A 15,569-nucleotide genomic window follows, 5' to 3' on the forward strand; every position below is an offset into this window, starting at 1 on the left:
ACTATTTCTTGGAACAATACCTGATTTTTTAAGATCATTTATCTCATTTATAAAATACTCACCCTGTACTAATTTTATTAAAGTTTCTTCAGCTGCTCTCAATTCTCCCACCTGTAAATTACCTACCTTTTGTTCTTGCTTACAGTTCTTGTAAAACCTAAAACAAAAACTTATAATACGAATTAATTTTAAATACTTATTACTGCAATTCAATAAATCATTAACAAAATTATTCACATTCAGATTTAAACATGTAGATAGTTCAGAATCAGCAAAGTTTTTAAGTTCATTTCTGTCTTTTTCAGTAATTGCTTCAGGTATAACTCTTATAGGGTACTCATCCTTCATTAAGAAGTCAGGCCCGTTCTACCACAGTTATTTTAGTTGCAGTTTTTTGGCAGACATACCTCTAGATATGAGATCTGATGGGTTTTCTTCAGAAGCGATATGATGCCACTGTGCTATTTCAGTCAGATCCTGTATCTTTGAAATCCGGTTTGCGACAAATGTCTTGAGCAGGTGTGGCTCTTTGTTGATCCATGACAGCACAGTCATAGAATCGGTCCAAAGGTGGATAGTAGTAAGCTCCAATTTTAACGATGATTTCAGTCGATGCATTAGTTTAGCTAATAGCACTGCTGTGCAAAGCTCAAGTCTTGGGATTGTAGTCTTCTTTAGCAGGGAGACACGCGATTTACTGCACACCAATCTCACTGATGTATGGTTTGTTGCTGATGTTGCTTTACAGTAGATAACTGCTCCATAGGCGGCCTCTGAGGCATCACAGAAACCATGTAATTCAATCTTGATTCTATCTGGTAATAAAATACATCTATGGACTTCAATGTTGTTAATTAGCTGCAAGGTAGTGGAGAATTCTTTCCATTCTTTAGCCTCCTTTTCTGGCAAAACATCATTCCAGTTTAGTTTTAACAGCCATAATTTCTGCATAAATATTTTTGCTACAATTATAACTGGGGAAACTATACCCAATGGGTCAAAGATGCGAGATATGACAGATAACACTTGCCGTTTCGTAACCTTTACGTTGTCTTCGATTTTAACGTTGAAGCTCAAACAATCGCCTTTTGACTTCCATAAAATACCCAATGCTTTATATCCTTCTGATTTACCAAATGGATATGTTTTGTCGTTTGTCTGACACAGTTCAGTAGCATTACTACACCACTTATGGAGTAACATACCTCCACTCTTCAAAATGCCTATTAACTGATTTTGAAGTTCTAATGCTGAACTTAGCGACTCATCTCCAGATAGAATATCGTCCATGTACATGTCTTCTCTCAGTACACGTGCTGCTAAAGGAAATTTATCTCCTTTGTCCTTTGACAGTTGTACAAGTGTTCTCATTGCTAAAAATGGTGCACTCACAGTTCCATAGGTAACAGTGGTTAGCTCAAAGTTTTTAACTGGCTTATCAATGCCTTCTTTCCATAAAATCCTTTGCAACCTCCACTGATATGGATGGATAGAAATAGCTCGATACATCTTTTGTATATCAGCAGTGAAAGCAAAAATGTATTTCCTGAATCTCAGCATAATTGAGAATAAATCATCTTGTATCACACCTCCATTATACTGTATAGAATTTACAGAGTTTCCTTTGGTTGTCAAAGAAGAAGCGTTAAATACTACCCTCAAGGGAGTCGACTTACTTTTCTCTTGTCCCCTATATACTCCAATATGAGGAATGTAATATGAACCTCGTTCCTCCTCGCATTCACTCACCTCAACCATATGTCCTAACTGTTGATATTCTTTTAAAAAATCTGAATATAATTTTAAATGTTCGGGATTCTTTATTAAGTGTTTCCATAAAGAATTAAATTTACTTGTTGCAATATGTTTAGAACTTCCTAAAGCGTCCGGATCCTCCTTTATGATATTATTTGCTTTCGGAAAGTGAATAGTTTTGTGGTGCCGTTTTTGACAAAAACAAGAATATTTCGATGGGCAATTTGATACTGAATGCATGTGTAGACAGTTAAAACATAATTTATTAGATTTCACAACCTGTACTCTTTCTTGTACCGGTAATTTTAAATACGATGGGCATTTTGCCAATCCGTGATTCTCGTGGCATAAAATGCAGTTCTCTGTTTTAACATCTGATAAAAACACTTTAGCTACACTTTTTGAGCTATTATACTTACGATTAACATGAGAATTCTCAGTAAGAGGTTTTCCTCGTGACGTGAAATATAAATCTATTTCTTTACCTAACTTACTAGGTGAAAACCATGAATCACCTTGCCTCACTGCAATGTGAGAAGCTGTTCCCATATCTAAAGATTGGTATAACCTATCTGAAACTATTAGTTGTTTGAGGGTCTCGAAGTCAGTTACCTTCCTTAATTTTAAATAATAATCCCAGGCAGTTATTAAGCGAGAAGCAAACTGCACATGAGTTTCATGTGGTTGTTTAACAGTTTTTCTAAAGTTTTCTAAACACAAATATGGTGTTGACTGAAACTCCTTCAGAACTACTTCTTTTACTTTTTCATAATTCGCGATATCCTTATCATGTAAATAGGTTATTATGTTCGAAGCTTTGTCTCCTAACAGAATTTCTGCTTTATAGTCCTCCGAAACATTTTTTGTAATAAACGCTCGTTCTAATGACGAAAAGAAAAATCCCCAACTCTCAGGCCGTATAGGAATTTTTACAGTTAAGGTTCTGATACTTTTTATTAATTGATCTAGTGACTCTGATTTTGTTTCGGATTCGCTTACACCATCAAGTTTAGTTTCTGCTTTAAGCTTAGCCAACTCTAACTCATTCTTTGATCTCTCAAGTTTTATTTTATCTAACTCGACAAGTTTTCGCTCTTTTTGCTCTTCCTGTTTTCTATTTTCGATAATAGAGTTTGCTATCTCTTTTACTAAATCTTGTTTAGTTTTGAAAATTTCACTATTCTCAATAATATCAGTCAAATCTGCTATAGTCATTTTTTCGTCAACATTTAGATTTATTTCTAAGGCAATAAGCCTTAAATCTTCTTTTTTAGCACCCTTAAATAACATTGTTATTTATAACAGAACAAGCACAGAATGTACAGAATTAACAAGAGAGGAATCACTTACCTCTGCAGTGATTCACTATTGATGAATATCCGTATCCAAAATCAGCGATGTTCGTTGAAAAGAACAAGCTGGGAATATTGGCAAACACAAACACTCCTGTGTTCTCAAAAACGAAACATTATTTATTCATGCACGATACTTACGCTCCGGCTCGACGGACCAGATATGTTTGGGTCTCATCCCAAATAACACACACTAAATAAATTCGCTGGTTCGATTCTTTATTAATTCTCATAATTAATTACAATTAACTCATAGCTCTTACACCGTCAATGGCGATTCTCAAACTCGTTTGATCATCACATTACAGATGCGCATGCGTGGATTACATTACAGATGCGCAGGCGCGAACATATATGTTTGTAAATTGTACATTTTTTGCTTTAAAAATTATTGAATTATGTTAATTTATCTTCCGGTTAAGGTTTTTATGCCTTTAGTAAATCTCTATGCAATATTTTTAGAATTATCAACAATTTTAAAGTTGTTTAAGTGCCGGTAAGCCTAATCCTTTTCTTGATGGCGGCCATTGTTTGTTTACATTTGAAACAGCAGACTAGTGGATTTGTTGCCAATCTAGAGAAACATAGCTTCGCAACAACAAAGATAACGCTTTCATTTATTATTGCCAATTAAATCATGCTTAAACCTTTCTGGAATTTTTTCGAGGAAATAAGTGTTTAAGATTTACTTCGTAATTTTTAATATAGATATTTTGAGTTTTTATGTATTTTTGCCTTCTCGCAAAGTGAGAACTGAATTAATTGAATGAGAAATGCTCAATCGTCTGTGAAAAACTGTTTCTTTTTTGTTTTGTTTGCCTAATTTCTTTTATACATCGTTCTAGCTTTATTATAGTATTTGAATAGAACATGTGGCAACAATTAGATAATTCTATTCTTTAAATGATATAAATTTTGTGCATTATGAGTTATAATATGAACGAAATATAATACTGTTAAGTGAATCTAGCACCAGAGTGTCACTATGGTAAACAAATACTAGAGTGAATTTTAAAGAATGCATTTATTCTATTGTGGTTTATGCGCTGTCGGCGAAGTAGATTTAATTCAGTCCAATAAGTTTAAATGAAATGCAAGAAAAAATGTGTATAATTTAATATTCCGTACAAGGAAGTCATGTGGTGTACACATCAGATTTTTTTTAATGAAATCAAGACACGAGGCTTGGCAGCTACTTGGAATCTCACCAAACCTTTTAGAATCTGATTTAGAAAATACAGATGCAAACATTTTAAAATATTTTATTTACATATGTACTTATTTTACACATACAAAACTTTTCAAAACTTATAACTATTATCCTCCGTAGTCTGACTGTACACGAACTTTCTTGCGGCAAACTAATTCAAAATCGCGTTCATCACTTGATACTACCCTGCACTCGTTTAGAGTTAATTTTTTTTCCAGTTACCATGTAGTTGGTGATCAGTTTTTGCGATGACTGTTGTTTCACTAGATGCTTGCATATGTCTCGGTAGCCAGATATACAAGATTGAAGCTCCTTTTTTTATTGATTATTTATTTAATTTTTTCTTGATAATTCATCAATTATGTTCCAATTTGATTGAAATTTTTATATACCAACCCCCCCCCCCAAAAAAAAGAGCACAGAAACAGGTTTGAGTGTAGTGGTAATTTATCATGACTTTCTCCTGCTTATGGTATGCTTTTTTGTTTTATAACCTACATATAGGTAATCTCTGCTTTAGAATCTGCACATTAGCTTTAGCACTGTAAGTTAATAAAAATGAAATTTAATGTAAAAGCCAGCCTATAAAATATGTGAAACTTTTTTTAAAGATCTTAGGTTGCTAGGTTCCCCCACTCTTTTATTTAATTTGATTCAATTTTAAGAACCATTGAAGTTTACTAAAAGATAAATTTGTGTAACTGATACCAAAATATTGTGTGTCGCATAGAGGAAAAGTGATATCGAACAATTACGTAACTCATGGCTGCCAATCTCCCAGTTTTTCAATATATCTCCTGGTCTCCCTGTAAATAATTGAAAATCTCAGTTTTTTATTTTATAGCTTTTACTAAGGAAAGCGTTTCACCCACAATAAATGCAAATTTATTGAATTAATGAAACTGCATTTCCCACCTATAATGAATTTCGGAATATTTTTCCTATTAATTTCTTTTCATCTGAATTGTGTTATTTTTATCATATTTTATATTTTTCTTATTGCATTTTATTTATATTAAATTTTTCTTATTAAAATTTTGTTTGGTCTGAAATTTTCTTAACCCAGTATAGGCATTTTTAAAATTTTGTATGAGGAATAAAGCAATGTTTAGTCTATTTGTATTAATTTTGTTTTACTTCAATACATAGTACATGGTGAATTTTATCCTCAGAAATACTTTGTACATTAATAATTTTATTTTCATCATTTTAAAAGTACTTTGATAAATGAAAGCCTTCCTTCCTTATTCAGGATTTTTTAAGGACATTAAAAAATCAAAATTAGGCACAGAACGTAAAATTTAGGATATCTATTTAAATATTAATATATTTTATAATCCGAGTCAAATTATTTACAGTTCAGTAACTTGACTTATGCATTAGAAAGTGAATTGAAGTATATTTGGAATTCATTTGGAAAGGCATCATTGTACAACAAGAAAACCTCCTTGTTTTTTTAGATTTCAAGGTTGGCAACTATGGCATATCTAAATTTTTTTGCCTTATGGATTTTTCTTTAATAAAGAATTTGACATTGATGAAATAGTTGGGTGTATGAAAGTTATGATTTTATGCCACTGTTTCTTTCTTTAATAAAATATGTATGAATTATGTGAATTATGACAGTAATATAGCTCAGTAGTACATTACATCACTGTCACAATGTAACATGTTGCATGGAAGAATTTTAATTAAAATTATGTTAGTCTTTTGAAGAAAGCAAAAATGAACTCCCCCTTTTTAAAAGTAAGTATGTCATAGATACAAGTTATTTGTTCCTATGTAAATACTAGTCTGAAATTTTAATTTGATTGTGGCTTATAATTATACAACTGCTTTTGATAAAGCTTATGAATAGTTTAGTAACTGTGATAGTATTTTAGGAGTATTTGCTAAGAAATTCTGTGGTCAGTAAACTTCCAATAAAATTTTGTTCAGGTTCATTCTAGAAACTTTTAATGTTCTTATCCAACATTTCCACAAATCTCAAAATGCCATAGATTTAATAATAAAAAGCATTATTTTTTTTTAATAATTTTTTAAAAAAATCTATTGAACTGATTTTTTTATATATATAGGTTTACTGGACAGCACCAGCATATTGCAGTATTTATTGACAATCTTGTGCTTGTTGTTTTGAATAATGTAAGTTTCCTTCAACAGCATTTTGTAAAGTATTTAATAATTACTCATGTTATTTATATCTAAAGTGTTTTATTTAAAAAAAAGTTTTTTTAATTAATATTCTGATTAATGTAAACTAATGGCATCAAAAACAATCAAAGTATAACTTATAATTTATAAAGCAATCTTTATTCAAAATTATATGAGAAAGCATAGTTATTCTGTCATATTTATGTAAGCTGATTAATTTAATTGCATAATTTGCCAATAAAATTTTTTGAAAACTATTTTTAACTGTTATTCCTCTTTTAATGTTAATTTATCATCATTTGAAGTTGATATCAAATTATTTTAATTCATGGTGTAACTATCTATTCGTATTCAAATAAGATTAAGCATTGTAGCAGTCTTTCTTTATATTTAAGTTGTCTTTAATAATTAATAATTTATTTATTGTGGTTTTATTTCATGTAAAATTCCTCTTCTAGCTGAGGTACCAATATAAATCTAACACTCTTTTTGGTTTTTCATGTAATAATGAAATGATTTAATTACTGCATAGGGGTAATTACAGATAAGTAAAATGTTTTTGATGAAGCATTTAATTTAAAATTTCTGGGTTTGAGACAAGAATGATTAAAAATCTTTATTTCTAAACATTTTAATTATTTAAATGTATTTTGATTAAAATAATATATGTAAAAGTTATATCTAACTATGTACAGTTTTATTATGTTGCATGTTGGGTAACAATTTCTAGTGATGATTTTACATTTAGTTGTTTTAATACAAGTTCTTACTTAAAGTTTAATAATCTTTTGAAAAAGAATGACCTTTCACTTTTTGATTTATGAATATGCCTTTCTCAAATTTTTATAAAATAAACTAACAGTTTGTATATGAATAAAATCGATGGGCAGAAAACTGCATAAATATTTTCCTTTGAAACTCTTGATCAAATGTTGTCAAAATGTAAACATGACAATGTGCATAATTTAGGAGGCAATATTTTTTATTTGGAATTATTCTGTGGTTGTATGTACTGTAGTTTGTCATATTGTGGTAAAATGTTGAAATCTGATCTGATGAGCTTATTTTGCTTTGCATACTGAATTTGATCCCTTTCTGGTTGCCAAAAGACCATTTGGATGTACGTGTAGTATGACAATAACCGTTGCATATATTTAAATTATCAATACTTCTAATATTTTTAACTAATGTTATGTTTGTGCCAGTTCTAATGTTCAGGTTAGGTTATTTAATTACGGAAAGCCTCGAGAGCTATCTGCCTAATGGGAGGGATGCCTTCATAGAGGACTTTCTAAGAGAAACTGGCTCGTATACACATTACGCGTTGGGAAAACCACGAAAACACCCATGGGTTTCAAACCTTGGACTGAACTACCAGTGTTCAGCGACTTCACCGCTCAGCTGCTGGTGGGCCTAATGTTCAGAGTTGGATCAATTTAGTATTTGTAACAACCATTTACTATGATTTTCCCAGCATATCTTTGTAACTTGACATTTGAATTTTATAAATGAGAACTTTTTTTGAAGTTTCTAACTTAAAAATGGTAAAGAAGGGAGAAAACGGTGAGTTTTAAACATAAATTTTCATCTTTCTGTATTTGAATGTAAAATAAGTATTATGAGGGGAATCCAGTTAATAAGTTACAGATTGCTGTAGGATAATGAAAAATGATCATGAATAACACCAAATACTGTCAGGCTTGTAGTAACTCAATGAGTAAGACTACCAAAGTCCTCAAATGTGCACAAGACACTGGTGTGGTGACTATGCCACATGAGGATTGACATTATTGTGGCAGAGCAACATCTATCATTGTAGGCAACAATTATCATTGTAGGAATCAATATTTTTGATGCATCAAAGGCATTGCTGACTGAAGCTGCAACATTACACCGCAGTACAATGCAGTAGTTTTAGGCATTTAACCCTTTCGCACCTGACAGGACACATACCTCCCAAGGAAATTTCAAAAAATACTCTTGGGATAGAAACGCTTCTCTGTCTAATGAGAGACTTTCCCACCAGTCCTGCCAATATTTTTGAAGGTATTTTCATTCACAGAACATAGATGGCACTACCGTACATAATGCAATTCCCACGTTTTTGAAGTGTTGTAGCAGCTCATTCCATACTCTACGAACGTGAATAGTTTGGTTTTGGAAAATACTGCCTATTTTCGATTAAATTTTGATTTATCCATAAATCTAAGGCCAGATAAGTTACTCACGAAGCGGATTACCTCTAATAAACTGGTAAGTGGCAAAGTTTTACTTCCGTTTTTATTATCGGGACATATGTGTCCCTCTCATCTTGGATAGTGGGAACACATTGTCCCAACAGTCCTATGTGATCATTTCTCTAGATATTATATTTTTCGGTTACTTTTGAAATAGTTGCGTATTATTTTTAATTTAGGCACATATTAATTCAGTCTAAAATGACTCGACGCCGGGGACTTACTAATGAAGAAATCAAAAAAATTTTAGAAGAGTCAGATGACGAAGATATTGATTTGGATGATGAAATAGACGATCCCGATTTTCAAGATCCAACATATAATTTGCAGTACTCGTCCGATTCAGACGAGTGTGAAATGGATATCGATCATGATACCATTCCCCAAAATACAAAGAACAGCGGTGCTTTGAGTGTTACTGATACGGCATCATTTTCATCAGCTGATGAGATACCATCAGCTAATGCTTCAGGCAGCAAACCAATCTTATGGTTTCATGCAGATTCAACTTTCCAACCTCGAATGACAATTCCAGCAGAGTCATTGCCTAGTTTGTTATTCAAATTAAATCGTTCAGCTACCGAATTGGACGTGTTTCTCAAGATATTTCCAAAAAGTCTTACGATTTGGATCTCTCAATGCACAAACCAACGACTCGAAAAGTTAGGACAAACAATTCACCCTACAGACCCCTCTGAAATTATGCTTGTCCTTGGATGCATGCTTGTCATGTCTTATGATAGGGTGCCGAAATTCTCTCATTATTGGTCATCTAATCCTTCTTTGGGAAATGTAGCAATAAAAAATGCTATTTCAAGAGACAGATGTAAAACGTTGCTGTCGAAACTATATTTTGCTACACCAAAAAAGCCAGAAAATGCAAGTAAAACATATTATATTGACGAGGTTGTTTCGTGCCTGAAACAAACCTTCAAACAGTGCTGAAGCAAAAGCTCATATCAAGATGTTGATGAATCAGTGGCAAAATTCAAGGGATGTTCATCCCTCAAATAATATATGCCGATGAAACCTGTGAAAAGAGGGATAAAAATTTGGCAGTGATGTGATTCAAAAATAGGATATGTATATGACATGAGCATTTATTCCGGAAGAGAAACGGGTGAAGTTCAAGGCAAACTCGGGGAATGGGTAGTATCAAAGCTAACGGAGACAATCCGAGTAAAGACGTGATGCTTGCGTTTGACCGATTTTTTACAAGTGTGCACCTGATGGAAACCCTGAAATTTCCTGCTATTGGTACGTGCATCAAGACATGCAAAGATGTTCCTAATTTTGCAACAAAACTAAGCAAAAGGGGTGAGGCTGAGTTTCTCATAACTAAAAATGGAACATTGTGTGCGAGGTGGCTTGATTCAAAGGAAGTGATGATGCTAAGTAATTGCCACGAAGCTAAATACACTAAAGTAAATCGCACCATGAAAGATGGAAGCAAAGAAGAATTTGAGTGCCCTGTGGCAATCGAATTCTACAACAAAATCATGGGAGGTGTGACCTTGCAGATCAAATGGCAAATGTCTATGAATTAGATTGAAAATCTTGCAAGTGGTGGAAAAAAGTATTTTTTTGCCTATTAATGAGCGCAGTGGTCAACTCATGGATTGCATACTGCGAACTCAAACATCGAAAAACCCCACTTCTTGATTTCATTCTACCTCTTGCAGAAGCCTTGATGGCGTCCGGAAAGCTCAACGCACAGTATCAGTGCCATAGAGGAACTGAACGCCCATCCAAAACATCACGAAGCTTACTCAATTTTTGTGACCATCTGCCAGTAACAACAAAAACACAACGGCGGTGCCATAAATTGCACAACAAAAGAAGGAATCGCGCACTAAAATAATGTGCACGATGTGTAATGTCGCATTGTGCATTGATTCTTTCAAACCATACCATTCATATTACTAGAAATTTTATTACTAGAAAATCATTGGTTTTCTTTACAAAATTACTCATTGAAGACTACTCCTGAAAATACATTAGCAGCACAGAAATGGATAGTATTCCACTTTTTTTTAACAGAAATTTTCACATTGCCCTGACACACCATCAGTGATCAGTACTATTGTTCCCTTGAATTAGTATGAATTATGGTAGTGTTTCTATCTAATAACAGCTTTCAAAACATTCATGGTTATTTTTGTTATTCCACAGCAGTCTGTGACCTTTTTAATGGCTTTCTCTCATATATATGAGAATTAAAATTTTGTGTATTTTTTCTTAAAATATCAGTAGAAAAATGCTGACATTGCTGATATTGTTGCAGATAATAGAAATAAAAAATGAATCAAATCTGTCTTTAATACGCATTTCTCTGCAGAATATATCCTCCGGATGAAAATGCATTTGCAAATATGAAACTTGGAATTTGGTATTGAAAGCAAGTTTTATCATTATCCAGTCATGTATTGAATAATATATTTAAATTATGGTTTTAATCTCTGCTACTGAACAAACTGTGAAGTGAAACTTGTTTTGAATATTTTGTCTGTCTCTTTTATAAATATGAATTATAGGTAATGAATATATAAAATCTGGTATCTTTTTGAAAGAAATTATGCTGATCATATTTTCAATCTGTATTTTTGATTTGATATTGAATATTTTTTTTTTTTTTTTTTTTTAATTCTATTTTCTTTTAGTTTGTCTTTCCCAGCCAAAGAAAATTTGCTCAAGCTATGTTACAAGTTCCAAACAGCATTCTTTCTGAGAGAACTCCTGAAACTTTACTCACACCTCATACTGTATCTCACAGGAATCTTACAAAAAAGAAAAAGTAGTAGTATTAAATAATGGTTCAAGAAGTTTTGTTATTGTTATGAAACCTTGTTATTTAAGTACATGAACTTTTGTGTACCTGCATAAGAGAATTAACTTTATATGGATTGTTATATGTATAGTAATTGTAAAATGTGTTGAAAATCATTGTTACTGGTGTGTTTAATAACTTTTTTCCAACAATCATTTTTAGGGTTTGGGTATGTACGTTATTAACTGTATTGTATTTATTTAACATTGTGAAACAAGATAGACTAAAATAGATTTGAAATAGTGAAGAAAAATTGATGGGGAGTGGAAAGTAAAGTGCAGGACATCTTATGAGCAGTGATTTGTAATTTTTTGGAAAAGTGTAAAGATGTAAACTTTTTTTTTTTTCAGTATTTGTTTGGTGTTACATTTTGAACAACTGATGAATGGCAGCTAGTTGTAATATAACATAATAAGTTTTAGTCAGATATATTTTTTCTCCAAAAAGAATGATTTTCACTTTTTGATTTATGAATATGCATTTCTTAAATTTTATGAAATAAACTAACTATCTGTACATAAATAAAATCAGTGAGGAGAAAACTGCATAAATTATTTTCTTATGAGACAGTGTTCTTTTTGATAAAATGTTGCCAAAATTTAAATGTGACTAATTTAGGAGGCAATATTTGGAATTTATAATAATTCTGTGGCTGTACTATAGTTGCTCATAGTGTGATAAATTTTGGAAATCTGATCTGATGGGCTATTTTGCTTTGTATACTGAATTTGATCTCTTTTTGACTGCCTAAAGACCTTTCAGATGTACGTATATTTTCTGATGTGGCAATTAAGTGTAGTGAATAACTGGCATTAAAGTGCAGTTTATTTGTTAAATTTTTTATATAATGCAACTAATTTTATGTTTTTAGTTCCATATCATTTTATGCGAGTGATTTTTTTGCATATCACTAAACTCTGAGCCAAACTGAACTTGCCTTAAATTACTGTGTTGTACCAGTGAAGATGAGTATTGCAATTTTGTATGAAGTTGTACTTAAAGATTATACTGTTTCACACCTTTGATAGGTTGGACTTGGTCACTATTAATATCTTATATATCTGTTTTTCTTATTTATATGGATTTTTCTTAAAATAATATAGGTTTGTGAGACATATATATGTATGAAATTTATATAAGTGCATAAATGCATATATTAAATATTTTGTCTTAATTTTAAATTCGCAGTGTAATTTTTTCTGTTGTGTTCATGATAAAAAACAATAATTGTTCTGCAGTTTTAGTCATACAGTTTTTAACTTGTTAGTTGAAGAAAATAGTGCAAATTTCTGTACTTTTATGTATGCATTACTAAATAATGTATGCTTTAGTAAAATTATATGAAAATTAAATTTGATTTAGTTTTATCCTTAATGATCTTGGAGATGTTCTATAAACCATATATAATGTGTTTTAAAAAAATTATTTTGAAATTTATTACTTTTTATAACAAATGAAATACATCATTGAAATGTTTTGCCTTTTGCAAGCATTTCCTTAAAGTGCCCACTTACACTGCCAGTCAGTTTAATTGTGAATATTGTACATCTAATTTTTAAATCAAAGAATCATTTAGTTTATTAGATAGCTAAGTTTTTAGTATATTTAAATGTGTGGTAATGTACTCTGCTTTGTGGAAGCTGTATTACCATTTATAATTTCAATGTGTTTATGTTTTATATTCATCAGAATTTTATAATTTATTTGTGCCATATATAAATGTTTCTTCAATTTTAATTTTTTGTGTAATATGTCACTGAATTTAATTTGTATTACTGTATCTTTCCTGGGAACCCCCTGAAAAGTTTATTGCTCAGAAGAATCAGAAAGTAAATTTTTTTCACAGGTTTGAAAATTGATATTTGTAGTTAAATGGTTTAAGGAAATTTAATATTTATAGTTCTTGTTTGAAAACACCATTACATTAAACTGTGCAAAAAAAAAATTATATTTAAAAGGCATTAAAATATAATTTTTTTTAAAAGTGCATCTTACAAGAATAATTATTTAAAAGGCATTAAAATATAATTTTTTTCTAACAGTGCATCTTACAAGAATAATTATTTAAAAGGCATTAAAATATAAATTTTTTCTAACAGTGCATCTTACAAGAATAATTGAGTTACTGCTTGTAGTTTTAAAGGAAAATTGTTTGTTTTGAGAATTATGAAGAATAGTATTTATTTTGTTCTTGAAAGGGCAAATGCTAATGTAGTTAATGAATAGCTTTAAAAGGTATATGATGTAAAATTTTTTTAGTAAATACTGGTCTCATTTAGTAACAAATATTTTCAGAACAATGCATAATTGAGAAGCATGTAAAGCAGTAAATAGATTAAAATTTTAAAAGGGCAGTCTTTTATTTGAATTAGTTATCATTCAATTGTTAAAGGAAATGCCACTAAGCTAGCCTGTTTTCAGTATTAATTAGCAAATTTATTTTTATTATAGATGGTTAATGACTATTTAATGAGCAAGTTAACAATACTGTTAAATTTACTGGCTAGTTGAGTATTAAAACCAATCCATTGGAATCTTGATTCAAGTCCACTGCCAGGTTTTAATTCTTTTACATTGCCAGGCTGGAGAACCATATAGTTCTTATTATTTTAGTTTTTTTTTTTAAGAGATTTTTCAAGCTGATGATATTTCATTCTACATTTTAAATCAGATATAATCTTCAGTTTCAGAACAACTGTTTATATGAATATCTTGCATTGTGGTTACTAACTTAATATCCCATTTTTAAAATTAATTCTTAACCTTTATTAGCAAATAACACACCTATTGGTAAAAGTATAGTTTACTCGGATTTTATATGTGCTAGCTTATGATGCATGTGTGAAGCAAATATTTATGCCTGTAATTTTAAAATTTAATTCATTTAAATCTAGTTATTCGCAGAAAGAAAGTTTCTGAGCAGCATACTTAATGAATGAATTTTTTTTATATCCCTAAAAACATTATACATTTTCACCACTCTCTTCCTATTTAATTTTTTTAAATATTTTTCAGTTTCATCTGAAAATTTTTCAGAAAAATAGAAATGGAGTCTTCATAAATTTGTCTTTAATCTAAATTTATTTTATACTTCCAAGTGGACATAAAGAGGAACTAATGCAAAGTTTTTTTATAATCGACAATAATTATAAAAATTCCCCACTTTTTACATCAGTTTATAATCTGGGGAACGAGCATTCCAGCTTGTCATATCTTAAATTGCTTTATTGCACTTTTTAACCTTAGAATTTAATTTGTTTTATGCGAGTTTCCCCCCCCCCCATTCCCTTTTTTCCCAGACTAACTTCATTGTTACAGTGCTGTTATATATGTACAAATTCTTAAAGACATAATGTGTGATTTAGAATCTCTGAGTAATGTGTGTACATTAATGCAATCAAGTGCAGTTATTTTCTTATGTATCCATAACGTCAAATACAGGCTAAGTATTTTTATGGCACTAATTTGGAATAAATACTTTTTTAAGGTAGTGTATTGTAGCATTTTTATGTGTCTATATGCATATTATACTGCAATATCCAAGTTCATTTTTCTTTTTTAAAATTGCTATAATGATGATGTTTCATAAATATGGTGTTGCATATAGGATTAATATTCTATAATTTGTATGTAATGAGAATGAATAATTTGAGGTAGTTACAGCAAATCTTTTAGGCTTGATATGTCAAAAATTCAGATGCCTTGACTCTGCTAATGTGTTCATCCTCCTCAGGTTAGAAATCACTTCTTTGTATACTCTCTCCCCACACCCAAATTCAGCTTATAATATATTATCTATCATTATCATCATGTTGACAATTCACTGTTGAATTGAATAATTACACTATTCATTGCATAGTGAATAACTTAGTAACTAACAGTTAGTATAATTAACTGAAGTAGTTCAATTTTACATGGAGTAAAACTTCACTTAAGCAGAAATGAAAGGTGACTTGAATAAAAATGAGTTATTTGCGATGGGAAAATTTCTACCACCATGTTGTAAATTTTAACTTTGTCATGTAAATCAAAAT

At 30.8% G+C, this 15,569-nt stretch overlaps 1 protein-coding gene across 5 annotated transcripts in view; it reads left to right on the forward strand.

Annotated features, from left to right (window-relative positions):
• The window catches only part of LOC118193813 (atlastin-like), an 81,104-nt gene extending 66,079 nt beyond the window's left edge, over positions 1–15,025 (forward strand). For all 5 annotated transcript variants that reach the window (XM_085814786.1, XM_085814788.1, XM_085814790.1 and 2 more), the window contains 2 exons: positions 6,396–6,462; positions 11,369–15,025. In XM_085814786.1, the coding sequence (XP_085670912.1) occupies positions 6,396–6,462; positions 11,369–11,506 (205 nt within the window). In that variant the 3' untranslated portion in view covers positions 11,507–15,025. The remainder of the gene's footprint in view (positions 1–6,395; positions 6,463–11,368) is intronic.
• Positions 15,026–15,569: the final 544 nt, after the last annotated feature.

The sequence above is a fragment of the Stegodyphus dumicola genome, chromosome 4 (assembly GCF_044657685.1).
Source record: "Stegodyphus dumicola isolate Sdum_Otavi_A_Nest chromosome 4, ASM4465768v1".
Taxonomy (NCBI): Eukaryota; Metazoa; Arthropoda; class Arachnida; order Araneae; family Eresidae; genus Stegodyphus; species Stegodyphus dumicola.